The 26334-nt window shown below is 40.4% G+C and overlaps 2 protein-coding genes and 1 long non-coding RNA gene across 4 annotated transcripts in view; 2 read left to right on the forward strand and 1 right to left on the reverse strand.

Moving 5' to 3' along the window:
- The first annotated feature begins 8946 nt into the window (after window positions 1-8946).
- On the forward strand, window positions 8947-10314 carry LOC138440481 (uncharacterized). The gene is made up of 2 exons (XR_011257045.1): window positions 8947-9229; window positions 9508-10314. It is a non-coding gene; the product is annotated as an uncharacterized lncRNA (long non-coding RNA).
- A 384-nt stretch (window positions 10315-10698) lies between these two features.
- Window positions 10699-26055, reverse strand: DHFR (dihydrofolate reductase). Its single transcript, XM_069590052.1, has 6 exons — window positions 25454-26055; window positions 25035-25084; window positions 22420-22525; window positions 18220-18346; window positions 15834-15949; window positions 10699-12124 (listed from the first exon to the last, which is right to left on the reverse strand). Exons 1-6 carry the CDS (start codon window positions 25537-25539, stop codon window positions 12046-12048), a joined length of 564 nt encoding a protein of 187 aa, XP_069446153.1. The 5' UTR covers window positions 25540-26055; the 3' UTR covers window positions 10699-12045.
- Window positions 25322-26334, forward strand: part of MSH3 (mutS homolog 3) — a 194903-nt gene continuing 193890 nt past the window's right edge. The window contains exon 1 of one of the 2 annotated variants that reach the window (XM_069590046.1): window positions 25322-26011. In XM_069590046.1, coding sequence (XP_069446147.1) covers window positions 25808-26011 — 204 coding nt within the window. In that variant the 5' untranslated portion in view covers window positions 25322-25807. Of the gene's footprint in view, window positions 26015-26334 lie in introns of both variants that reach the window. The other variant, XM_069590045.1, reaches the window with a different exon arrangement.

A 26334-nucleotide genomic window follows, 5' to 3' on the forward strand; every position in this document is an offset into this window, starting at 1 on the left:
AACACATTTGGAGTATGTGTAATATAAGATTTCCAGACTTTCTATAAAAGTAGAATAATCAAGACGCTAGAATATTAGCACAAGCAAAGACAAATAAATCGATGCAATAAAACAGAGTCCAGAAATAATATATGCAAACACATACTGTCCCTTGCTAAATGATAAAAACATTGCTACAGTCATGTGGGGGAAAGTATCAATGTTACCTTTTTAATAGGTGGCCTTGGAGCAATGGGGTATTTATATAGAAAATAAAATAAAATTTGACCCCTACTTCAGACCACATACAAAAAGTAACAAGGTAGATCACAGACCTAGATATGTCAAGTGAAACAATAACATTTCTGAAAGAAAACAAAGGAAAAGGTCTTATTGACTTTAGGCAAACAAATGTATCTAAAATAGTAAACAAAAGCAATAACATTAAAAGAAACAAAAACCCCCCTGATATATTTAGCATCATTAAGATAAAGACCATCTGTTCATCAGAAGACACAACTAAGAAAGCATAAAGAAAAGAAAGCCACACATTGAGAAGACAGCTTCAGTGCTTATATTTGACAGCGTTCTCAGAGTTCCAGAATATACAGAACTACTACAAATCACTAAAGTAACAAAATAAAACCCAAGCTTTGAAAAAATGGGCAAAAAAGCATTAACAAGCATCTTACAAAAAAGATAGCCAAATGACTAATAAACATATGAAAAGGTGTTAGACATCATTAGTCATAAGAGAAATGCAAATTAAACCCCAAAGAGATACCATTATTCACTCATCAAAATAGCTAAAATTAAAAAGATGACAAATCCGAGTTGAAGAGGTTATGGAAGTATTAGAATATCTCAAATATCTCATAGATTGCTAGTAAGCAGAAGGTTGGCACAACCGCTTTGGCAAATTGTCTGCCAGTATCTACTAACGCTAAACATAGGCTCACTTGATGACTAGGCAAGTCCACTCTTAGATTTATAACCAAAGAGAAATGAGTACCTGTGTCTACCAAAGATAGGTAGAGGAACTGTTCATAATTCACTGCTTTAGAAACAATCCAAATATTCCCCAACAGGAGAAGAGATAAACATAATGTACTATATATTTAGACAATGGACTATTTCCCAATTTTTAAAAAAACCATTGACACACGCAACAGTCAGGAGGAACCTCGCAGGTGTTATGCTGCAGAAAGGTCTGACACCGAAGCTGGATGGAATCCAGTGTGTGAAAGACTAATCCAGTGTGAGGGGGGTCAGAATAGCGTGTGTGTGTGTGTGTGTGTGTGTGTGTGTGAGTGTGTGTGTGTGTGTGTGTGTGTGTGTGTGTGAGTTTTAGATGGGGAATGGTCATCATGGAACTTTCTGGGGTGTTGAAAATATTCTATATCTTGATCTGGATGGTGGTTACAGGGTGCATATAATTATTAAAAAATCTACTTTACAGTATGTATTAAGATTATTACAGGTTATGTCTTTCATTATGTCTTTCATTTGACTGAGCAAAGTGAAAATTGCTCAGTCGTGTCTGACTCTTTGCAACTCCATGAACCATGGAATTCTCCAGGCCAGAACACTGGAGTGGGTAGCCTTTCCTTTCTCCGGAGGATCTTCCCAACCCAGGGATCAAACTCAGGTCTCCTGCATTGCAGGTGGATTGTTTACCAGCTGAGCCACAAGGGAAGCCCAAGAATACTGGAGTGGGTAGCCTATCCCTTCTCCAGTGGATCTTCCCAGCCTGGGAATCAAACTGGGGTTTCCTGCCTTGCAGGCAGATTCTTTACCAACTGAGCTATCAGGGAAGCCTCACTGAATATATTACACCACAATTTAAAAAAAAAAAAAGAAAGGAAAGAGGAACAGATTTTAAGTTTATGACTGAATTTTCACAAGGTGAGCTGCCCTGATCTCTTCTCATCACTATCCCCCAAGAGTAACCAGAATGCTGACTTCTTACACCATAAATTAGTTTTGTGTGTTTTTGAACTTTATATAAACTGAACTCTGGTATATTGATTCTTCTGTTTCTGTTTCTTTTACTTTTTACATTATATTTGTGAAATTTATTCTTTTGTGTGTAGCCGAAGTTCATTCATTCTTGCTGTATTAGCATTCTAGTGTAGGATTGTACCAAAATTTATCCATGCCACTGTTGATAGACATTTGGGTTATTTCTAATTTATAGCATTGATGTTTTTCAAAGTCTAGTCTGGTTTTGTTTTTAAATGTTCAACACTCTGCTTTTATGATGGGGCTATTTGACTTGTTCCTTTATCCTCTATATTTCTAATAAATTAGAATTTGGGTCTGGTGCTTGATTCAATTCAGATTCAATTTTTTGGCAAAAGACTATATAGGTGTGCTGTGTACTTTGTCCAGTTTTGCTCCATAGGGGTTGTACCAGAGTATGCTGTCAAGCTTTTTGGGTGCAATTTTAATTTTTCTTATTTTTAGTGATGTGAGCAGCTTTTCATATATGTAGGAGCCATTTGTATTTTTCCTGTGCCCTTTTTGTTCTTATCTTTTGAGATTTTCTATCAGTCCTTTGCTTCTTTTCTCCTCTATCTTCAGGACTTTTTATATATTGTAGAGACTGAAACTTTCACAAAAAGTGCTTGATTTCCCAAAGCTCAATAAATCCCTGTGTTTTCTCTTAGTAAGGTCTGTGAATTGTTCTGAGTTTATTCAAGGAGAAATGATGACTTCCCTGGGTCCTTTTCTATTTAAAACTGGAAAGAATGAGATACTCACTTTCATCCCCAGTTATACGTGACCTTGACAGATACTGTATACACTTTACTGCAAATATGTGTTGGTTTGTTCCTTATGTGGGCTTCCTGGTGGCTCAGCTGGTAAAGAATCTGCCTGCAATGAGGGAGACCTGGATTCGAATCCTGGGTTGGGGAGATCCCCTGGAGAAGGGAAAGGCTACCGAAAGGGTACTAACTCCAGTATTCTGGCCTGGAGGTTCCATGGGGTATAGTCATTCCCTGGTATAGATCATGGGGTTGTAAAGAGTTGGACACGACTGAGCGACTTTCACTGACCGACAGGCTGTTCTTTATGTATTTGTGACCCCTTGCCAGCTCTGCCACACAGCTGTCTGTTCTGCATCCCACAGTGCATAAGCACGTGGTCCCTCTCCTCAGAAAAGTCTTGCTCTGTTTCTCTGTATTCACTGGGATTTCAGCCTGGCATGTGAACTGTCTTCACTTATGCATTGAGTTCCTTTCCCTTCACTTAGCTGTGAGCTGGGTTGCTCTTCTGACTCCTTCCTTCTTGCTGCCTCCTCTCCAGGGCCAGCCCCTTACCTCTGCTTTTGAACCCCCAGGGGGATACTCCTTCGTCATCATTTTTCTCTTGTGCTTTTGTCTATCTTCAGTCTTGGCTTCATTGACACCTTTCCTTTCAGCGAACGTATAAGTACATGTTTCTACCCATCATGAATCTTTCCCCAGAATATGTTTGCCAGTACAGTTTCTCATGTCCGTGATGGGAATAGCCAAGTATATTACTATCAGAGCAGTGGAGTTCTAGACTGGGTCATGGCCTTAGGGAGAATAAGAAAGTTTATCACTGTGCCTTTTGGAACCCTAATACTACATAAACCACACACACACACACACACACACACACACACACATACACACACACACACTGGGTCACGGCCTTAGGGAGAATAAGAAAGTTTATCACTGTGCCTTTTGGAACCCTAATACTACATAAACCACACACACACACACACACACACACACACACACACACACAAATGCACGCACGCACACGGTTGAAACTTTGAAACTACAGCTTATCCTTATCCTGGTCCAGATCAAATTCCTGTTTAAGGCAAATGCCACTAATCTTTGTAAGGGAATAATGATTTGTTCTGTCTCTGTCTAGAACATGCTCCTGAATGGTGGGATGGGAGTGAGCTGCTCGTCTTAGGGACGGTGGGGTGGGGTTTTCTTTTGATCACAGTGAGTCTCCCTCACCCCTGCAGACATGGGTCCACCCATGGTCCCCACATGGACCCCCACACTCACACTACACCTTCTCTTGACCCATCATCTCAGATGCTTTCATCTTTTGATGTCTCCACATCTGGATCTCCATCACAGTTTCCTCTATTGAGCAACAGGCTGGAAAATCCAGCTGCAGAGCCTCTCAACATCTCTGCATGTTCAGAGGCACCTCAAACTCCACCTACCCCAGTGGAGGTAGCACCTCCCTTCTTGGTTCCTTTCTGAACTCCTTCTCTGGGGTTTAATGCTCCTCCTCTCCCTAGATGCTCGGGCTAAAACCCCGTCCCGCCCCACTATGAGAGGTGGTTTCATTGAGGGTTTGTTCCTTGCAACTAAGGTTTTGAATGGACATTCACGTCGAAACCCAGGCCTTCTCTCTCTGCCCAGTGCTCCTTCCACAATTTCAGGACTAGGGCCATTGCCTTTGTGCCGATTTTAGCAGAGGGCCATGCAAAAATGGTACATTAATGACAATGAAAAGAGCTGTGATTGTATGAGTGGGAGGAAACAGCCAGTGAGGCGCACCAAATCCCCTCTCAATTTAAGCTAGACTAGTAGGAGGGTCCTGAAACCAGAAACAGGCCTTTGACAGAGTGCTTATTTGTACAACGCGTCTGCCTTATCTCCTCTTTTTGGACCTAAATCACTGTGTTTGCAGCCACCCCCTCCCACCACGTCCACTTGCCGCCCACCTTGCCAGGCAGGTGGGTAGACAGGTGGTCACCTGAGCACGTGGGCTTCTGCCCTTGAAGTCTCAAGGCTGCAGAGTACAAAGAATGCGAGATCATAGTTTCTATCCACGTGTGGCCTTTTGACACACACGCTAATGAATATATTCCAGGTGCAAATTGTTCTTTCCCACGAGCTGTTTCTGCAGGTCTCCAGCGAGACAACTGCTGGTTCCACTTAACAGGGTGACTCAAGGATGGAGCTGAGATGAAGCCTGGCTGTTTTCCTGCCCTCTTCCCTGGCTTTAGAATTTGTGTTGAAAAGTTAAAATACAAAACGCTGAAGCACCCCCCCACACCTGCCTGTGGGGGCAGCAGGCTGCACTCTCCTGGTGGGCGCTCAGTGCTGCTTTTCAAGGGCTGAACGGGCAGGTTGCTGAAGCTGGGCAGTGACAACACAGGCCCAGAGGGGTTCGCTCACCCCTGCGTTTCTCTGAAAAGATGTCTCTACTTGACGATTACCTACCTGGGGGTCATCTTTTGAAACCGGCTGAAAAGAGCTTATTTTATAATCAACATTTCCCAGAAATCACTCACAAGCTACAGGCTATGGAAAGAAACAGAGTTTTGACAAACTGCATTCAGTGCACATATTGTCAAAAGTTTGCGGAGCTGAAGGCCAGCCCTTCGAATATTTTCAGATTTGGTTTTCCAAAGGAATGTTTTTTGAAGCTGCAAATATCTGGAGGCACGGATAAAAAGCAAAAGTGAGATGTTGTGTTGGAGCTGGATTTTCAGGGACAAGGGGCAACTTTTCATAACTATGAAAAGTTATAGTTCACTTTTTATTTTTCATCTAAGCTTGAAACATCATTGAACAATGGAGGAGGTGATAATTAAGACCCAATCATAAATCAAAACTCTCCAATCTGGTTGATATTCCATTTAGACTAACCGCAAACTCTTTAAGAAGAAGCATCCTGGTAGACCAAGTGTGACATTAGTGCTTAAGAAACTGTTGCCTTTATTTCAAAAAGCTCTCTGATGTGTAAAGGAAATAACTGCAAGGGGCATACAGCACAGTCACATTTTCGATTACTCTGATTACTGCGATGCTAAGTGTTCTGCATTAACTTGACCAGGCTGTAGTACTTGGTAATTTAATTAAACATGAATCCAGGTGGTGTTGTAAAGGTATTTTGTAGATACAGTTAACACCCACAATCAGTAGACCTTAAGTAAACGAAACAACCCCTAACAACATGGGTGGGTCAAATGTGATCAGTTGAAGATCTTAGTAGCAAAAGCAGGTTTCTCTTTTTCCTGCCTGATAATTTAAAAAAATTGAAATGTAGTTGATTTACAATGTTTTTTCAGGTATACAGCAAAGTGACTCAGTTACATACATATATAATATTGTATACATATATATATATATACACATACATACATATAGAGATGCGGGTTTCATCCCTGGGTTGAGAAGATCCCCTGGAGGAAGAAATGGCAGCCTGCTCACATATTCTTTTTTTTTGTAAATTATTTTTTATTGAAGGATAATTGCTTTGAGAATTTTGCTGTTTTCTGTCAAACCTCAACATGAATCAGCCATAGGTATACATGTATCCCCTCCCATCTAGGTTGATACAGAGCCCCTGTTTGAGTTTCCTGAGCCATACAGCAAATTCCCATTGGCTACTTTACATATGGTGCTCCTGTATTCTTGCCTGAAAATTTCATGAACCAAGGAGCCTGGTGGGCTACAGTCCATGGGGTTGCAAAGAGTTGGACATAACTGAGCAACTAAGCACAGTGCAGCATATGTATATATACCTACACACACACACAGAGGTTATTACAAGTTATTGAATACAATTTCATGTGCTGTACAGTAGGTCCTTGATGCTTACCTATTTTATGTACAGTAGTTTGTATGTTAACCCTACTTTATCCCCCCTGCTCCTTTCCCCTTTGGAAACCATGTTTTTTTCCTATGTCTGTGAGTTTGTTTCTGTTTTTGGAAATAAGTTCATATATATTTTTAAGATTCCACAAATTGCTATCATATGATATTTGTCTGTCTGTCTGACTTCACTTAGTATGATAATCTCTAGGCTCATTCATGTTGCTGCAGATGGCATTATCTCATTCTTTTTTATGGCTAGTGTTGCACTGTATATATGTACCACATCTTTATCCATTCATCTGTCAGTGGACACTTAGGTTGCTCCTACGTCTTGACTGTTATACAAAGTGCTGCCATGAACAACAAAAGTAGGTTTTTTAGAGAAGAAATTTTGCCTCAAGACTGCAGTGTCGACTGCTGGTTGAATTTCAGCCTGCTGGCCTCCTCTGCAGACTTCAGACTTGTTAGCCTTCACAATTAACTGAGTCAATAACTTAAATCTCCTTATATATATACATACACACATACATACACATACATACATGTATGTATGTATGCTAAGTCGTTTCAGTAGTGTCCGACTCTGTGCAACCCTATGGACGACAGCCTGCCAGGCTCCTCTGTCCATAGGATTCTCCAGGCAAGAATACTGGAGTGGGTTGCCATGCCCTCCTCCAGGGGATCTCCCCGACCCAGAGATTGAACCCATGTCTCTTACAGCTCCTGCGATGGCAGGCAAGTTCTTTACCACTAGCGCCACCTGGAATTGACATATATATTTCTGATTCTATGGAAAATCCAGAGCAATTCAATCACATTGTGTACTTGAGTACTAGCAGTAGTTTTTAAGATAGAAATTCAGAACCATTCAATCTGGATGGACCTTCTTCCTGCTCCTCTGAGTTTGTACTAAGTGAACTGACAGCACTCTTAACTTCAATTCAAATGTGACAAAATGCTGTCTAGGGAAGTGAGACAGATGTTTGGGTTGTCAGGCTGCCTGGAGATACACAAAGAACTCTAGTGGGTAAGAGCCAGCAGAGAGCACTCAGCAAATGAGACCCATAGGCTTTCCACTCATGACTTGAAACAAAGACCTACAAAGGAGTAAGCTTTGAGGATAGAATGTGAAGAAATCTATGCTGTTAAGAGCCTGTTGGGGAAGGACAGGTTTCCTAATCAGATGGAAAAGTCAAACAAGAATATATCCCACAATAGAAGAACACTTTTTACTAAATAGAATGACATAGGCAATGAGAATACAGGTAATATGCAATTAAAATCCAAGCCCAACATGTAATGTTAAACAAAGGCTCTAAATGACAAAATTACCGCCATGTGCAAAGAATGGTATTACTCTTTCCATTCTTTACCAGAGTCATCTAGTCTTTGCCCGTGAATGAGTCAGTTTCCTAAAATACAGAGTTCTTTCCTAAGAAGACCTGCACTCTGCTTACATTTCTCACGACCACTAAAGAACAATTAGCATTAACTCTTTCCAGTCTTCTAGTTTCAAAAAACTCAACGGCCCGTACTAGAAGTGATAGGGATAAAGCGACCAAGTAGGTGAATAAACAGTTAATCCCACTTGGGGATTTTAAGTAAAAAAAAAATATGGGAGACCCTTGTAAGTTAATGATTACTCAAGAAAGCAGGTGTTCTTAACCACAAAACCAAGCAGGCTTGCTTGGTAACAGAACCATGCAACAGAAGCACGGGACAGGCCCCCAAACAGCAAAACAATGGTGGCTTGAGACCCACATCCTGCTATTGAGTTCAATAAGTTAATGATCCCTTGGATATGCTCTCTGCACACATAAAAAACAATAACTTGTGGACCTAGCTTGACCACACAGGAACAAGAAAACCCCCCTGCCCAACCTGGAGGAGGAGCGGATGATGGAATCATGTCTACTCAAGAAAGACAAAGTTCTTCTCCATCTCCTCACTTTTCCTTTGATTATAAAACTATAGCCCAGGAAGTTCTCTGTGCATGGCACTGCCTCACCCATCCTCTTGTAAGCCTCACAAGCATCCTATTCTTATCTCTTTTCCTCTCGCTGAATTCTTTCTGCACTGAGACATAAAGGACTGTGGTACCAGAGCTTTTCGGAGCCCTCTGAAACAACACAAAATGATTTTCGAAGCAAGATGCATCTCCAAACTATTTAAAGATTCAAAAACAGAAAATTGGAGGCGTACGTCAAGTTATAATCCTGATCTTTCTGTCCCTGTCTGGCTAACTGCTCACCCAATCTGTGTGTTTTTTTTTTTTTTTTTTGGTCTTCCAGTTAGACTACATTTCCCAGGGTTCTTGCAGTTGGATGTGGTTATATGACAGTTTTGGTCAGTGGAATGTGGAAGAAAGTCACGTGTAACCAGTTCCTGGACTGCCCTCACGGCCAGACCTCCCACAAGTGATCCTCCATGCTTTTTCCTTTTTGGCAACAATCCTGGAAATGTCTAGTAGAAGACAGACACCACAAGGTGGAATGAACCTGGCTCCCTTTATCACCACCTGGAGAGCTACCAGCTGACCGGAAACACCTGTGTTAGACTTCATCTGAGCACTAAACTTCCATGTGTTAAGTCATTGTGATTAGGGTTTTATCTGCTAAGGCAGTGAATTCTCAATCAACATGGTGAGTGAACAGCATTACTTTCACTTTTAATGTACTGGAGGGGAAGGGCACATGTTTGCTTTAATCTACTGATTGGGAATGTCATTTATAGCAATGTGGTTAATATAATTAAATGCCAAATCAGCCCCAAAGGTGGATGCCACATAGAATTTAAAATTGAATATATGAAAGAAGTGACTTAGCACAGATTTATCAGTTAAAAATAATTTCTCAGAATTTTAACAGCATGGTTCTATTATTTCAGTTTTTCTTTCCTTTTCCTTTTTCCTTCCTTATAGGTATTTCAAATTCAGTAGGTCCACAGCCAAAATCCAGTACCACCAGAAAATCCTGCTACCTCCAACTTTAAAATCTATCCTGAATCAAATTTTTTACTGCACCCAACTCTCCAGTCTGAATTACCATCATTCCTCTCCTGAACCTGTAATTAATTGGTCTTCATGCTGCTATGTATTTTAAAATTGTAAAATACTTTAAACTATCTGTGCCTTTATACTCTTTACTATATAAATTAGTATGAAACTGTACATAATCATAAATATGGAATTGTTTTCAGTGTTTACATTTGCTGGTCCTGAGCATATCATACTTTAGCCACCTGATGTGAAGAACTGACTCACTGGAAGACTCTGATGCTGGTAAAGATTGAGGGCAGGAGAAGGGGACAACAGAGGATGAGATAGTTGGATGGCATCACTGACGCAATGGACATGAGTTTAAGCCCGGGAGTTGGTGATGGACAGGGAAGCCTGCCGTGCTACAGTCCATGGGGTCACAGTCGGACACCAATGAGTGACTGAACTGAACTGAGCATGTCAGCAGCCTTATTGCAAATACCTGGGACTCTGTCTAGTAGTTAGTTGGAGTAGCCCCATCAATGAGTGATGGATAAATCGATAAATACTCCAGCTTTCCTCCCCTCCATTTCCCAGATATTTCAGCAGTACTGAGTTTGTAACCCAGTGGGAACCTGCTTGCTGACCTTGAACTGGCCTTTTTACCTTCCTGGTTTTACTTTTCCACATACGAACTGATGCTTTCTGATATCATCTATCAAATAAATTGGTATTAGTGAGAATACCCCATCTGATGTGTGTGGATGGTACCCTGCTGTAGCTTTAATTTGCATTTCTCCAGTTAGGCAGGGACATCTTTATATATATTTCTGGTCATTTGAGTTTCCTCTTCTCTAATCAGCTTCCTTCTTTTTCGTGTCAGTATCTAAGATCTATAAATTCTGGATTCTAATAGTTTTCTGGTTATGTTCCTTGCAGAGAGCACCACTGTTTTCTTGTGGTTTGTAAGTCTTCCTTAGTATTGGTTCCTATTTTTCTGTGTGATCTGTCTTTTCCCTCTAGGAAGATTTTAGGACATTTCTTTTTACTTCTGATGGCCTGTATCCTAATTTTACTGCTAAACATAAAGGGCTCTATTTATTAAGTCATTTTTTAAATAAAAATGAGCACATAACACTTCAAAAAGTTTAATCACAACAGACATACCTAATGCAGAAAATAACACTCCAAACTGGTACTATCAATAGTTTGCGGCATGCTTTTTCCCACACATTAACATTTATTAAACATTTTGAGTTGATACATAAGTTGCTTCTTAGCAGTTTTTGGCATCTTTCAGTCAATCCTTTTTTTTTTTTTTACTGCTGCAGATGTTACATTTTATAGACATTAAGTAGTTCTTATTAATCAACATTTGGGTTCTTTCCAAGTTTAAAACAAAATTTTGCAACAAATATTCTTGGACCCATCTCTTTGTTCAGGAATAATTTTTAGAAGTGGAAGTTCTGGGTCCAAACCCAGAATATTTTGAATTTTAATTAATACTGCTAACTTACACACTAAAAAGGTTGTACCAATTTATAGGCAGAAAATGCTATATTTTTATATTAGTAATCTAAATCTTTGCTAATAAGATGGGTAAAACATGGTTTAGTTTTCATTTTTTAATTCTGTGATGTTTAGTTTCTAACTTACTAATTTTGGTTTCTAGCAATATTCACTCTCAATTTATTACCTTTTAAAATTTAAGCCATTTTGCATGATTTTAGGTCATCCTTTTTTGTAAAGAGCAGCCACTTCTTGTTCTATCATTGTAACATCCTGTGAAATCTCACTGAAGGTCGGAAACAAAGTTTTTAAAGGTCTCAGACGTTCTCTTAACTCAAAAGGTAGTCTTGTGCCTGTTCATCACTATCCTTGTGGAATGGTCTGAGTGAACAGAATTTTTTTCAGTAGTGTGATCTATATGGAGTAATTCTTAGTCCCTCTTTTGATCTAATTTGATAACTGGATGCTAGTTTTTCTGTTTATTGTCCATTTCTGACCTCTGAACTTACCCCCTAGCTCTACAGGCTCTGGTTTCAACTCTTGCCACCAGGGGACTCTCCCACTTTGGACTGTCTTGATAGATATATTCTACCCTAGGTGGTGCTGGTAACCTATTCCTGGCCCTTAATGGGAATTCAGACAGTTATAGCAAGAAATGTTTTACAAATGGTATCTGATATAGTCTAGTTAAGATTAATGGGGAATATACAACTAGGTAAAAAACAGATAACTCATGAGAACCTACTGTACAGCACACGGAACTCTACTCAGTGCTCTGTGGTGATCTAAGGTAAGGAAATCCAGAAACGGGATATATGTGTATGGATAGCTTATTCACTTTGTTCTACAGCAGAAACTAACACAACATTGTAAAGCAAGTATACTCCAATAATAATTAATAAAAAAAGATTAATAGGGAATAAAAGTACATTGCTTAGAAAGGCTTGAAATAGATCAGAAAACATTTTCACATTAATTGTTCTTTTCATATACTTCAAATTTGTACTTAATGCCTTTTTCCTCCTGGACATCCAAAGGAACACCTGGATATCTGTAAAAGAAAAAGATGTCTAATTAAATATTATGCAAATACATCACACATGCAAACAGTAAGAAAACTTCAAACTCTATAGAAGGTTAGAAAATGAAATGTATAATTCTTCCTTTCCTTCTTACTCCTAATTCTTCACCCCCAAACTAACCACTATTAGCAGTTTGCTTTATCTTTCCACTTTATTATCCAGCTAATATGAAATTTCTTAAGGACGTTTTGTAAGTCTTAAACTTGGTATCAAATTTCTTGTGTGAGCAAAGGGAAAATAAAATTCAACCTTTAGCTGTCAGAGTGGAACTGAAGTTATATGTAATATATGGATATTCTTGATTTCTGTTTAATTAGTAGACACGGCACTGCTCTACTTCCCCACTGTGTGGCTTACTGCAAATCCTTTACTAGAATCACTGTTTATTTTTTCTGTGCCCTAACACTCACTTAGGTTGGTGTTCCCACCAGCTTCTAAGTCAAAACTCAGGCCCTCCTTTGGGTATATACTTAGAAGTGGGATTGCTGGATCATATGGTAGTTCTACGTTTAGTATTTTGAGGAGCCATCATACTGTTTTTCATAGTGGCTGCACCATTTTACATTTCTATCAGTAGTGTGCAAGAGTCCTAATTTCTCCACATCCTTGCCAACACTAACTCTCATTTTTCTGGTAAGTAAGTGACTTAGTAAGTGAAGTCTGGTAAGGCTCTTGAGATAATTGCATTTCCATATTCACTACAACCAAGATATGGAAACTATAGCAACAAATGAATATATAAAGAAAATATGTATACATAAAATAGACTATCATTCAGCTTTCAAAAGAGAAGGCCATCCTGCCATCTGTAACAACATGGATGAACTTGGAGGACATTATGCTAAGTGGAATAAGTCAGTCACGGAAGGACAGTATTGCATGATTCTTCTTAAATGAAAAATCTACAATGGTCAAATTCATGGAAGCAAGAGAGTACAAGGGTGGTTCCCAGGGGTTGGGGGAAGGAGGAAACAGGGAGTAGCTGTTCAAAGGGTATATACAATTTCAGCAGGATAAGTAAGTCCTGGAGATGTTCTGTGTGACACTGTGCCTATAGTTTACAATACTGTATTGTATTGATGAGGGTAAAGGAGCGTGAAAAAGCCAGCTAAAAACTCAATATTAAAAAAAACTAAGATCATGGCATCTGGTCCTATTATATCATGGAAAATAGAAGGGGAAAAGGTGGAAGCTGTAATAGATTTCCTCCTTCTGGGCTCTAAAATTACTGTGGATGGTGACTGCAACCATGAAATTAAAGATGACTGCTTCTTGGCAGGAAAGCTATGACAAACCTAGACAGTGTGTTAAAAAGCAAAGACATCACTTTGCCAACAAAGGTCCGTATAGTCAAGGCTATGGTCTCTCCAGTAGACACAAATGGTTGTGAGAACTGGATCATAAAGAAGGCAGAGTGCTGAAGAATTGAGGCTTTCAAACTGTGGTGCTGGAGAAGACTATAGTCCTTTCGAGAGCAAGGAGATCAAACCAGTCACAACATAGATGACCTTACAAATGGAATACTAAGTTAGAGACTTCACTTTATATGACTCTGTTAATATGAAATATCCAGAATAGGCATATCTATAGAGATAGAAAATAGATTAGTGTTCCCTAGAGCCAAGATGGGAGGGGAATAAAGAGCAGCTGCTAATGTGCACAGGGATTTTTTGGGGTGGTGGCGAAAATGTTCTGAACTTGAGATTGTGGTGATAGCCACAAAACTCTGAATATACTAAAAATCACTGAAGTTTATATTTCGAATGGATGAATGTTGAGATGTGTGAATCATTTCTCAGTAAAGATGTTCATTTTTTTTTTTCTAAGAGTCAAAAAGCCAGCCCTGTATTTAAATTATAAAGAATTCTAAAGGGTCACAGCTTTGTAAGATGTCCGATTCAGAGCAACAGGGTTTAGAAAGGTATTTTAAAGGTATTTAATATGAAGCTGAGTCACACAGTAATTTATTCTTTTTGTTAGTTGCAAAAAAAGAAATGTAAAAAAGAGGGACAGCAGAGATCAGTATCCACAGAAGGTGAGAATCAGCAATCTAAGCAGTACAAAAGAAAATAAAGCTGGGAAAAAGAAACACAGTTTTTAAAAACTGTATATACGGTGGTGGTTTAGTCATAAGTTGTATCCAACTCTTTGCGACTCTGTGAACTGTAGCCTGCCAGGCTCCTCTACCCCGGGATTTCCCAGGCAAGAATACTGGAGTGGGTAGGCCTATCCCTTCTCCAGCAGATTTTCCCAACCCAGGAATTACACTGTGTCTCCTGCATTGCAGGCAGATTCTTCACCAGCTGAGTTACCAGGGAAGCCCCAACTCTAGAAAGCAATATACTTTACTCTAAAGCTTTACAGTAAATATATATATTTTACCCTGCAAAAGTATGACTTAATTGAGACTGGCCCTCATCATCCATTTATACAGACTCTGCTCTGAATGTTGCTTTTAGGAGGAATTTCCAAAATCAAACTTGCACTCAAAGGAAAACTGCTTTCAACTGAGAATGTCTGAAAGAATGTGTTAAGAGCTAGTCTAAAAGTGTTGGTATAATTAATCTACTCTCCATAGCCCACAGCTGAAAAGTGCTTTTAAACTGAAATGTTTAAAATGTTTAAATGTTTAAAACAATCAGTTTCATGCTAAAAGCACAAGTACAGAGTAAATCAAATGTAACCTCCTCTTCCACCTCCACCACTGCTAAGGTCCTTCGTCTTTCACCTGGACTGCTGTAACCGGCCTCCCTCCTTCACTCCTGTCCCTCCAGCCCACTTCCCGTAACAGAACAGTTAAAGTGAAAGTTGCTCAGTGTCTGACTCTTTGCGACCCCATGGACTATACAGTCCATGGATTTCTGCAGGCCAGAATACTAGAGTGAGTACCATTCCCTTCTCCAGGGGATCTTCCAAACCCAGGGATCAAACCCAGGTCTCCCACATTGCAGGCGGATTCTTTACCAGCTGAGCCACAAGAGAAGCCCAAGAATAGTGGAGTGGGTAGCCTACCCCTTCTCCAGAAGAACAGTATCACTCTCTATTCAGAACCCTCTAGCCTCGCCCTTGGTCTGATCCTTCGGGCCCCTCGTCACTCAATGCCCACCGTGGCTTTCAGGTTCAGGGAACACGCCAGGCTTGTTTCTGCCCTCAGGTCTCTTGCACTAGCTACTTTTGGTTTCTGGAATGCTCTTCTCAGGTCTTTGTGTGGCTGGCTTGTTGCTGTTTAGCTCTCAGTGTAGGCATCACCGTTCAGAAAGGACTTCTCAGACTATACAGCATCTACCACATTGCAGTATTTCAATTCACCACACAGCAACTCTTTGGATGCTTACCTGTTATTCACCCCCCTCCTCCTATTATGAAAAATGTGATCTGGAGCATAGTGATAGTACATCACCTGTCTAGGTAAACACTGTATCCCCTAAGGCAGTGGTCTGATCCTGAATAGGCAGAGATCTCACAGAACCAACTAAGGCCGACTCTCTAGATTTCAGCAAAATCATTAAAACCTGTACCTTCCCAAGTGTGTTAAAGCAGATACCCAAAATTCCTATAGCATATGTCTATAAAACACATTACTACCTTGAATTCTATCTGAAGACACACTGTCTTTTTTATAGTTCTTAAGCAGGAAAGCCAAAGTTGCTTCAGACTAATTGATAACATTTTACTTACTCTGGAAGAAGTTTATATTTTTCAAAATCAATTTCTGGGAAAAACACATCACTTTCAAATTCTTGCATGATCCTTGTCACAAATAGTCTAAGATGGCCTGGCTTGTTCATGGCTTCCTTTGAAATAGAACAAAAGGCATTAATTTCCTTATTTATCTGTGTCTAAAGCTATAGAAACTCTAATATTTTTAATTACTTCCAAAGTATACTATAATTATCCTATTCTTCACTTTGGGTCCCTGCTAAGTATGGGTCTCATACTTCACTCTGGGTCTCAGCTAAGTATGACTTAGCTGAGAATGGCCCTAATCATTTATCAATAATTACAAGGGTGAATCAAATATACTCTGGGCTCTAGTTTGCTTGCATAAACTCTTTTTGCATCTAAGCATTCAATCTGTCTTTCATCTTTGGTTGTTTTTTAAGAATTAAAACCCCCAGATTATCTACTTTCCCTCCATGGAAAAAACTTACATATATATATATATATATATGTATATATGGATAAGATAGCAATTTCATGAAACTTTGACTAATGAAAATCCCAAGGGCATACTTAGCACCTTTACATAAAATTTAATAATGTTTCAATTTCTCAGCAGATAGTCACAATGCTAGTAGGTAGCACATTCTGTCTGCTGTTGCCAATGATTGCATTTGGTTTTATGGAGACAGTGGCACTGCCTATAACACTGTTGTTAGTTTCTACAGAAAAAACTTCCCTGGAACAAATATCTTAAAATTTGAATATAAAGTCAGGAGTCAGTCCCAACTGTAGCTCTAGGAAAGCAATAACTCTTGATTTTGAAATAGCTTACAGAGGTAAAAACAAAACAAACCCACAAAACCATATACATATAAATTCAAGTGTTTGTAATCCTTAAGATTCCACCTAAAGGTCATAGAACAAATTTTACTTTTTATTTTCAATACTATGGCTTCCATTAAATCAGTTTTTCTCTTGCCCCAACCAAATCAATTCAACTGTACCAAAAATTAGAAAAATTGAAGGGACTAATCACAGTAGCATTTGAAGATCTATGTCAAAGTTAATGATATTTGTACAAGTATATGTATGACTGAGTCCCTTCACTGTTTACCTGAAACTGCCACAACATTGTTAATTGGCTATACCCAATACAAAATAAAAAGCTCAAAGTTTGGGAAAAAAGTAATAGTTAATGATATTTGGTCCACTGTTTCTGTACAGAGTCAGATGGTAAATATTTTAGGCTTTGTGGGCCATACAGTTTCTTACCTTTGTAGCAAAAGCAGTCATAAACATCAATAAACCAATAGGCATGGCCATGTTCTAATGAAACTCTGTTTACAAAAACAGGCTGGTAGATTTGAATATTCTACAAGTCATTGTGATGTGAAGTAATCCCTAGTGAATTATCACCTAGGGATTCTACTTCTTTATTTATATGCATTTAGATATATCAAATTATATAAATGTATTTAAGTACTTATATCGTTTAGAATACATTTTCAAGTGACTGCAGTATTGAATCATTCAAAATATGATAGACACTGAAGAAAAGAAAGGATTTATTTTCTTAAAAAATTCATACTTGGCCAAAAAGACCAAAGAAAAATGTCCATTTTCCCCCTATTACAAATGGAGGAAATAAAGGTTGTAGAAAGAGGAACACAAAAAACAAGAATTTTTATAATCCCAACTGGGATCTTGGTATACCTCTTCTTTCTAAAATAATTTGTGTTCGTATATTACCACAAGCCACCAAAGGATAGGGGCTGACTTTTTTTTCTCCCCATAAATGTTCATCTTTCATCAATGTTATAAAATTCTATTTATTAACCTCAGCATTTTCTAAAGCTGGAGGTCTTCTGGTATCCAGCAACAGGAATTATTTTCTATTTTACATACTGTCTTCCTTTATGATATGAAATCATGTAACACTTTCTCCCTATCATTTTAAATGAAAACTGTTGAGGGAGTCTTCTGTTTTTAATTAGCTCATATCCACCTAGTCACTATATATCAATGGACAGCCACAGCCTTTTCTCAGTAAGTAACGTATTTATCCTGAAAAACAGATGATAACTCAGTGTCTGCCAGGCACATACGGAACAGTAAACAATGCACACAAATACAGTTCTCAGGCAGGGTTTAGAATGTTTTTAAAATTGGAAACATCAACTATTTTGAATTGAAAATAAATTGGTATAGACCTAAAAACTTATTTTAAAAATTTCATTTAGTTTGTGTGATAGTGTCAAAAAATGAGTAATTCAAACTGACAGTATGTCTAATTTATAGAAATAACATGCTTTGCTCATGGCTTATTTTTTCAAAGTTCAGATGGCAGGGAGGCTGAAAGAGGGTAGACTATTTCTTTATATTCACAGATAATTTTACTTACCTTATAAACAGAACTGCCTCCCACTATCCAAACCATGTCTACTTTATTTGTTAATTCTGGATCTTCAATAAGTTCTAAGGCATCATCCAGACTTTTGGCAAGAAAATGAGCTCCCTTTGGAGGTTCCCTGAGATTAACAGAAAGAATTACACATGATATCTACAAACACCATTCATATTAGTAAAATAATCTGACTAGGAAGCAGTAATTATAAAGTAAAAATCATCATAAACATAAAATCTTTCAATAAAAAGCATTTAGCATCAGTATGGCCCATGGCCAATAATTTAACCCTTATTTGTTTATGTACAGTCCACAATGAATCAAAACCAAAACCACCTGTGATATCGCATGATATGTGTGGAGAAAGATAAGAACAGTGGTTGTTTCTGGAGGGAAGGGGTAAAGATTCACCAGTAAGGGACTTGAGGCAGCTTTCTGGGAGTGACAGTAACGTTCTCTACCTTTGATATGGGGTTATACTGGTGCATGTTGTTGCTGAGTTGCTAAGTCATGTCCGACTCTTTGTGACCTCATCGACTGCAGCACACCACGCTTCCCTGTCTTCCACCATCTCCCGGAGTTTGCTCAAACTCATGTCCATTGAGTCGGTAATGCTATCTAACCATCTTATCCTCTGCTGCCCTCTTCTTTTACCTTCAATCTTTCCCAGCATCAGAGGCATAGGTGCATACATTTGTTAAAATGTAGGAAATGTACACATAAGACAAAAATGCACATTTTGTTGTACATAGTATGTATTTCAAAAGAAAAACTATAAAATAATATTAAACTCTAGTTTTCCAAGTTTATTTATGTTGTAGCAGGTATCAGTAATTCATTCCTTTTATTGTGGAATAATATTCCATAGCATGGATATAGCACATTTTGTTGATCCATTCATCAGTTGATGGACATTTGGGATGTTTCCATTTTTTGGCTGCTATGAATGATGCTGCTTTGAATATCTGTGTACAGGTTCTTATGTAATTATGTTTTCATTTCTCTTGGGTATATATACCAAGGGGTGGGATTGCTGGGGCATATGATGATTCTATGCTTAATGTTTTGAGAAAATACCTGTTTTCCAAATGTGGCTGCATAATATTTCTTTTAAAGCCACAACTGGATTGTCTAGAAAGCTTTGCAAAGGCATTTTTTTCCTATACCTCATTAAGGAAACACTTACCCAAAATGACTAATATCTGGCAGCAAATTTTGGGGCTACTTTGAGGATTCAGTTTCTTTTTACACTGGCGGGGGCAGGGGGCTGGTAAGAAAGTGAATCTATCTAAAAGCTTACATGATTTAGAGATTTACCTGTGTGAATCTCCCCATTTTTATTTAGGACCTAGCAGTGCCTGGCACACAGCAGGTGCTCAGGATATATGTGGAACTGACCACAAGTAGGGAAGCAGAAGGAAGGACAAAAAATAACTCTAAAATTTTTCCCTAACTGGTATCCTTATTTCCTTGGTGTGCTTGGTAATAAAGATTTTAAATTTTCTTTCCGCCTTATTAAAAAAAAAGTGAAAATACACCAATGAATGTTATATATAAATGCATAAGAAAAAACCAAATCCAATCAGATACACCACAGGGGGGTCATAAGGAAGAAATTGGAGATATGCTTCCCCAACTGAAAATCTCCCGCATTGAGATTTATGTTCGTTTTAGCTCAAGCTGGCCATAGATAAACTTCAGTAGTATTCAAGAATATGTTATTAAAGAATCTCTGGGAATGGCAATACAATCAGTGAGTCTCAATGCTACCAAGTAAAGAGATAATCAGAATATCCTTGCAACCAGGAGAGACCAGCATGAATACGGGGGCAGATGGCAAGATGCATTCCCCCACCCAAAGGCGGTCAGTGCAAATATTCTGGTACACTTTCTTTCATGTTTTTAACCTATGCCATTCTAGGAGGGATTTGGGAGAAAATCTATACAAGCCTGAGTCCCCTTAGGCTATAGTTATGCAGTGTTTTTTTCCTTCCCACGGTCTTTGATATATTCACTTGGCTAGGCTACAGTACTCAGTTATTTAGACAGCAATCTAGGTGTTGTTGTGAAGGTATTTTGTAGGTGTCATTAAGGCTGATAATTAGATGACTTTAATTTGGGCCTAGATCTGATAGATAGAGTGCCTGATGAACTATGGAATGAACTATGGAACTATGTTCGTGACATTGTACAGGAGACAAGGATCAAGACCATCCCCATGGAAATGAAATGTAAAAAAGCAAAATGGCGGTCGGGGGAGGCCTTACAAATAGTTGTGAAAAGAAGAGAGGCGAAAAGCAAAGGAGAAAAGGAAAGATAGAAGCATCTGAATGCAGAGTTCCAAAGAATAGCAAGAAGAGATAAGAAAGCCTTCTTCAGCGATCAATGCGAAGAAATAGAGGAAAACAACAGAATGGAAAAGACTTCAAGAAAATTAGAGATACCAAGGGAACATTTCATGCAAAGATGGGCTTGATAAAGGATAGAAATGGTATGGACCTAAAAGAAGCACAAAATATTAACAAGAGGTGGCAAGAATACACAGAAGAACTGTACAAAAAAGAGCTTCACGAACCAGATAATCATGATGATGTGATCACTAATCTAGAGCCAGACATCTTGGAAAGTGAAGTCAAGCGGGCCTTAGAAAGCATCACTACGAACAAAGCTAGTGACATGATGGAATTCCAGTTGAGCTGTTTCAAATCCTGAAAGATGATGCTGTGAAAGTGCTGCACTCAATATGCCAGCAAATTTGGAAAACTCAGCAGTGGCCACAGGACTGGAAAAGGTCAGTTTTCATTCTAATTCCAAAGAAAGGCAATGCAAAAGAATGCTCAAACTACTGCACAATTGCACTCATCTCACATGCTAATAAAGTAATGCTCAAAATTCTCCAAGCTAGGCTTCAGCAATACGTGAACCATGAACTCCCTGATGTTCAAGCTGGTTTTAGAAAAGGCAGAGGAACCAGAGATCAAATTGCCAACATCTGCTGGATCATGGAAAAAGCAAGAGAGTTCCAGAAAAACATCTATTTCTGCTTTATTGACTATGCCAAAGCCTTTGACTGTGTGGATCACAATAAACTGTGGAAAATTCTGACAGAGATGGGAATACCAGACCACCTAACCTGCCTCTTGAGAAATCTGTATGCAGGTCAAGAAGCAACAGTTAGAACTGGACATGGAACAACAGACTGGTTCCAAATAGGAAAAGGAGTACATCAAGGCTATATATTGTCACCCTGCTTATTTAACTTCTATGCAGAGTACATCATGAGAAACGCTGGACTGGAAGAAACACAAGCTGGAATCAAGATTGCTGGGAGAAATATCAATAACCTCAGATATGCAGATGACACCACCCTTATGGCAGAAAGTGAAGAAGAACTAAAAAGCCTCTTGATGAAAGTGAAAGAGGAGAGTGAAAAAGTTGGCTTAAAGCTCAACATTCAGAAAACGAAGATCATGGCATCCGGCCCCATCACTTCATGGAAAATAGATGGGGAAACAGTGGAAACAGTGTCAGACTTTATTTTTTTGGGCTCCAAAATCACTGCAGATGGTGACTGCAGCCATGAAATTAAAAGATGCTTACTCCTTGGAAGAAAAGTTATGACCAACCTAGACAGCATATTCAAAAGCAGAGACATTACTTTGCCAACTAAGGTCCATCTAGTCAAGGCTATGGTTTTTCCTGTGGTCATGTATGGATGTGAGAGTTGGACTGTGAAGAAGGCTGAGCACTGAAGAATTGATGCTTTTGAACTGTGGTGTTGGAGAAGACTCTTGAGAGTCCCTTAGACTGCAAGGAGATCCAACCAGTCCATTCTGAAGATCAACCCTGGGATTTCTTTGGAGGGAATGATGCTAAAGCTGAAACTCCAGTACTTTGGCCACCTACCTCATCGAAGAGTTGACTCATTGGAAACGACTCTGATGCTGGGAGGGATTGGGGGCAGGAGGAGAAGGGGACGACAGAGGATGAGATGGCTGGATGGCATCAGCGACTCGATGGACACGAGTCTGAGTGAACTCCGGGTGTTGGTTATGGACAGGGAGGCCTGGTGTGCTGAGATTCATGAGGTCGCAAAGAGTTGGACACGACTGAGCGACTGAATTGAACTGAACTGAAACCTCTACCATTAAGAAATGGAACACGATTTTCTTGCAGTAAATTTGTTACAGTACTTACTTGAGTTCTCTACTGAGAACTATATTAATTCTGTCCTTTAAAGGTCGATTCTTCTCTGGAATGGAGAACCAGGTCTTCCTACCCATAATCACCAAATTCTGTTTACCTTTAAAATCACATGGAAAGAATAAATATATTTTGGGAGCATATATATATATTTTTATATACTTATACATATATGCATAGATGATGGTCATAGTGACACCTAGTGGATCTGCTTTAAAAATTAAAATTAAAAACAGCTTTACCAAAATTTATCATGTCATCCATTATCTAAATCTAGTAACTATTATTCCCTTTGCCTTTAGCCAATTTATAACCAATATATAGCTTTAATCAACTGTAATCATGTACATTATAGTAGTTAAAAGCAAAGATACTGGGATGAAGTGCTAAAATCGAATGTATTCTGTCATCTACTGAGCTAGTCATGTGTATTTCCTGTGCTTTATTTTCCTTACCTATAAAATGGAGATAACAATGGTTCCTTGTAGAGTTGTTATGGGTATTTAAGACTTATTTATTGTTATGGGCAATTGAGTTCTTAAGGGTATTTAAGTTGTTAGGGGTATTTAAGGGCTTCCCTGGTGGCTCAGATGATAAAGTGGCTGCCTACAATGCAGGAGACCTGGGTTTGATCCCTGGGTTGGGAAGGTCCCCTGGAGAAAGAAATGGTAACCCACTCGAGTACTCTCGCCTGGAAAATCCTATGGACGGAGGAGCCTGGGAGGCTGCAGTCCATGGTGTTGCAAAGAGTCGGACATGACTGAGCTACTTCACTTCTGGTGGCTCAGCTGGTAAAGAATTCGCATGCAATGTGGGAGACCTGGGTTCGATCCCTGGGTTGGGAAGATCCCCTGGAGAAGGGAATGGTACCCACTCTGGTATTCTGGCCTGGAGACAGTCCATGGGGTTGCAAAGAATTGGACATGACTGAGTGACTTTCACATATACACATTATTTATATTTGCATACTTTATAGATTTAAATTACAGTAATTTTTCTTAAATTAGACTTCCCTGGTGGCTCAGATTGTCAATCCCCAGGTGTGGAAGATCCTCTGGAGAAGGAAATGGCAACCCACTCCACTCTTGCTTGGAAAATCTCATGGGAGGAGCCTGGTAGGCTACAGTTCATGGGGTTGCAAAGAGTCGGACACGACTGAGCGACTTTACTTACTTAATTTTTCTTAAAGATAGCTGCTTTATATTCTAAGCAATGAGCTTAAAACATTATCAATTGTGCCTCTATGCTTCTCTTTCAAGTATACTGCTTCTATAAAAACTTTACATATGTAGCTTCCATTTTTGTTTAATTACTTAGGAGGGAAAAACCTTGGGAGCTGCATATCTGGATCAAAGGAACATATACATTTCTGATTTTTGACATGTTCTGAGAGACTATCAAAGGAGTGCATGTGTCTGTTTTCTTGAAGAATCATCATTAGTTCGATTTTTTTCAAAACAAAAACATGAAATTTACAAACTGCAAAAAATTTTATTTTCCTCCAAGAATAAACACCCCCCCCCCCCCGTAATTCAGAGAACCCTTATACAATATGCACTATATTTTCAAGGACAGGACTTTATGTGTTCAATAAGGAGATTATCAACTATTAATGGAGCTAACAGGTGAGGAATTCTGATGAGGAAAATGGCACAGACCTAACAACTAAGGTAGAAGTGATGAATGAAGGACGTAGGGAGACAGCCAAGACATCCTTGGTACCCTTTCATTCATTCATTCATTCAAGAAATACTATATTTACCGAAAACAAGCAAACAGGCAGAGGCTGCTCTTATTAGCAGGCCATACTTAAGATTCTTGACAGCGTTCATGTCAATCCTTTGCCTTAAAGCTCTTGCCATCTTGTCTCCACCAGTGATTCAAGGGCCAAATCCAAGGACCTTTTATCCCTGCCACTACAGTTACGCTGCATCTGCTCCTTTCTGATTTATGGTTGCCCTGTTTACGCTGCTCCTGCTCCTCCAATGAACAAAGATACACTCCTCTTAGGTTTTAAATGGTCCTATCCCTCATGCCCATATTCTTTTCCCTGGTTATCCTCTTCTTGCCAGTGGCTCAGTTCACCTCGTTCCCTGGGCCTGAAGTTGTCTCGAATATCCTACAAGCACTTCAAAATCGTCATCATTAGAGCTGCTCACTATTCCCCATGTCACTCAGACTATCAAACTGGAAATGAGAGTTCATCCTTGCCTTACTGCACCACCTTCAACTTTCGGATCTCCAAATCGAGCATCTTGTAACCCTTTTTTGCCCTTTGTCCTATCCACTGCCATTCAGACATCTTACAGCAGCAGCGATTTCAAAAGCCTCTTCCGTTCTCCTTTGCGAGCACTGACCTCCACAGAAGCCTTTACCTAGCTTCCAATTTTGCCCAATACCTGAATTGTACGCGCCCACATCAAATTTCAAATAAACTTTTTTTTTTTAAGGAATGTTTAATGAGTCTTGGGAACTGTATACACACTGATGTTAAGACAAAAGGTCCAAGACTAACATGAGAAACTTTTCACTTAAGTAAAATTTGCACTGGTAAGCTTCCTCAGGCAAGACCTTTGGCAAACTTGAAGCACTTAAAAATGCCACATTACCTTCTTCTGAAGAGACTGTAGTCATTCTTTGGAAATACTTGAATTCATTCCTACAAGTTAAGAGAAACACGCAGTTCCTCAGAATGTGATCCCATGGGCTTAAGCTCTAAAGCCCTCCGACAAACGGGGCGCTGGTTGCGGGGTGGTGGTGAGGACTTTCAGGGCTGGGATTTTGCTCCCGGGGTAGGAGCCGGGAGTAAAGGTCTAGCCCGGCAGCTGGAGCGGGACGTAAATCAATAACTTGCAGCCAAGCTCCGGAAGCAGAATGAAGCCCAAGCCTAGCTCTCGCCAGCTCAGGTCACGAGACCGATCCCTCCTCCTCCCAGCGTCGGCGCGACGCGTCCCAGCTATCCCGACCAAGGGCCGTTGGCGCCAGCTTCCACTCTCGACCCATCCACCTCCCCGGGCTCAGCAGATACCTGAGTGGTGGCCAGGGCAGGTTCCCGTTCTTGCCGATGCCCATGTTCTGGGACACAGCGACGATGCAGTTTAGCGGACGAACCATGACAGCTGCAGGAAACACTTTCTAGCTATCCGTGAACCGCGGTCTCCGCACAACCAGCTTGGCGCGAAATTTTGGCCGCCCCGCCCCTCCAGCCCTATTTGTGTAGGCGAGACCGCACCCCCGTCCCGCCCCCCGCCCCGGCGCACCGCCGGGTCACGACGTGCTCGCGCCCGCAGACACCCCGGGAACTGCGGCCGCGGGCCCGCGCTCCCGGCTAGGCCCGGCTCTCGGGCTGTTGGCTCTCGGGCTGTTGACTCCCGGCCTTGCGATGTCGCGCCGGAAGCCGGCCTCCGGCGGCGCCGCTCCCGCCAACCCAGCGTCTGCAAGGCAGGCTGTTTTGAGCAGATTCTTCCAGTCTACGGGAAGCCTGAAATCCACCGCATCCCCAGCGGTTGCAGCCGAGAAGGCGGACCCTGACTCTGACTCCGCGGCGCCCCTAGCGTCCACGCTCCCGCCGCAGTTGCAGCCACACGTGGTGGGTTCGGTCCAGGACGGGGCGGGGCAGTCGGGGAGGGCGGGGCCAGATGGGCGGAGGCTGCGCATGTGGGTGGGGCGGGATGAGGCGGGGACTGTGCGCGAGAATCGGCGAGGTGACTGGGCCAGACGGGAAAGGGGCAGGGCTCAGGAAGGAGGCGGTAGGAAGAGGTAGGCCCGCCTCCATCCTAGGTGCCCTTCGAACCGGGCTTCCCTTGTGGCTCAGCTGGTAAAGAATCTTCCTGCAGTGCTGCCTGGGTTCGATCCCTGGGTTGGGAAGATCCTCTGGAGAAGGGAAAGGCTACCCACTCCAGTATTCTG

This window comes from Ovis canadensis, chromosome 5 (assembly GCF_042477335.2).
Source record: "Ovis canadensis isolate MfBH-ARS-UI-01 breed Bighorn chromosome 5, ARS-UI_OviCan_v2, whole genome shotgun sequence".
Lineage (NCBI taxonomy): Eukaryota > Metazoa > Chordata > Mammalia > Artiodactyla > Bovidae > Ovis > Ovis canadensis.

What these genes read in the sequence shown, in the direction of transcription:
- DHFR (XM_069590052.1), bottom strand. Translation starts at nt 25,539, where the DNA reads ATGGTTCGTCCGCTAAACTGCATCGTCGCTGTGTCCCAGAACATGGGC. An exon ending in GAGGCAGTTCTGTTTATAAG is followed by an intron (nt 15,950 to 18,219) that starts GTAAGTAAAATT and finishes TCTATTTCAAAG; the next exon opens with GAAGCCATGAACAAGCCAGG. An exon ending in AAATATAAACTTCTTCCAGA is followed by an intron (nt 12,125 to 15,833) that starts GTAAGTAAAATG and finishes TTTCTTTTACAG; the next exon opens with ATATCCAGGTGTTCCTTTGG.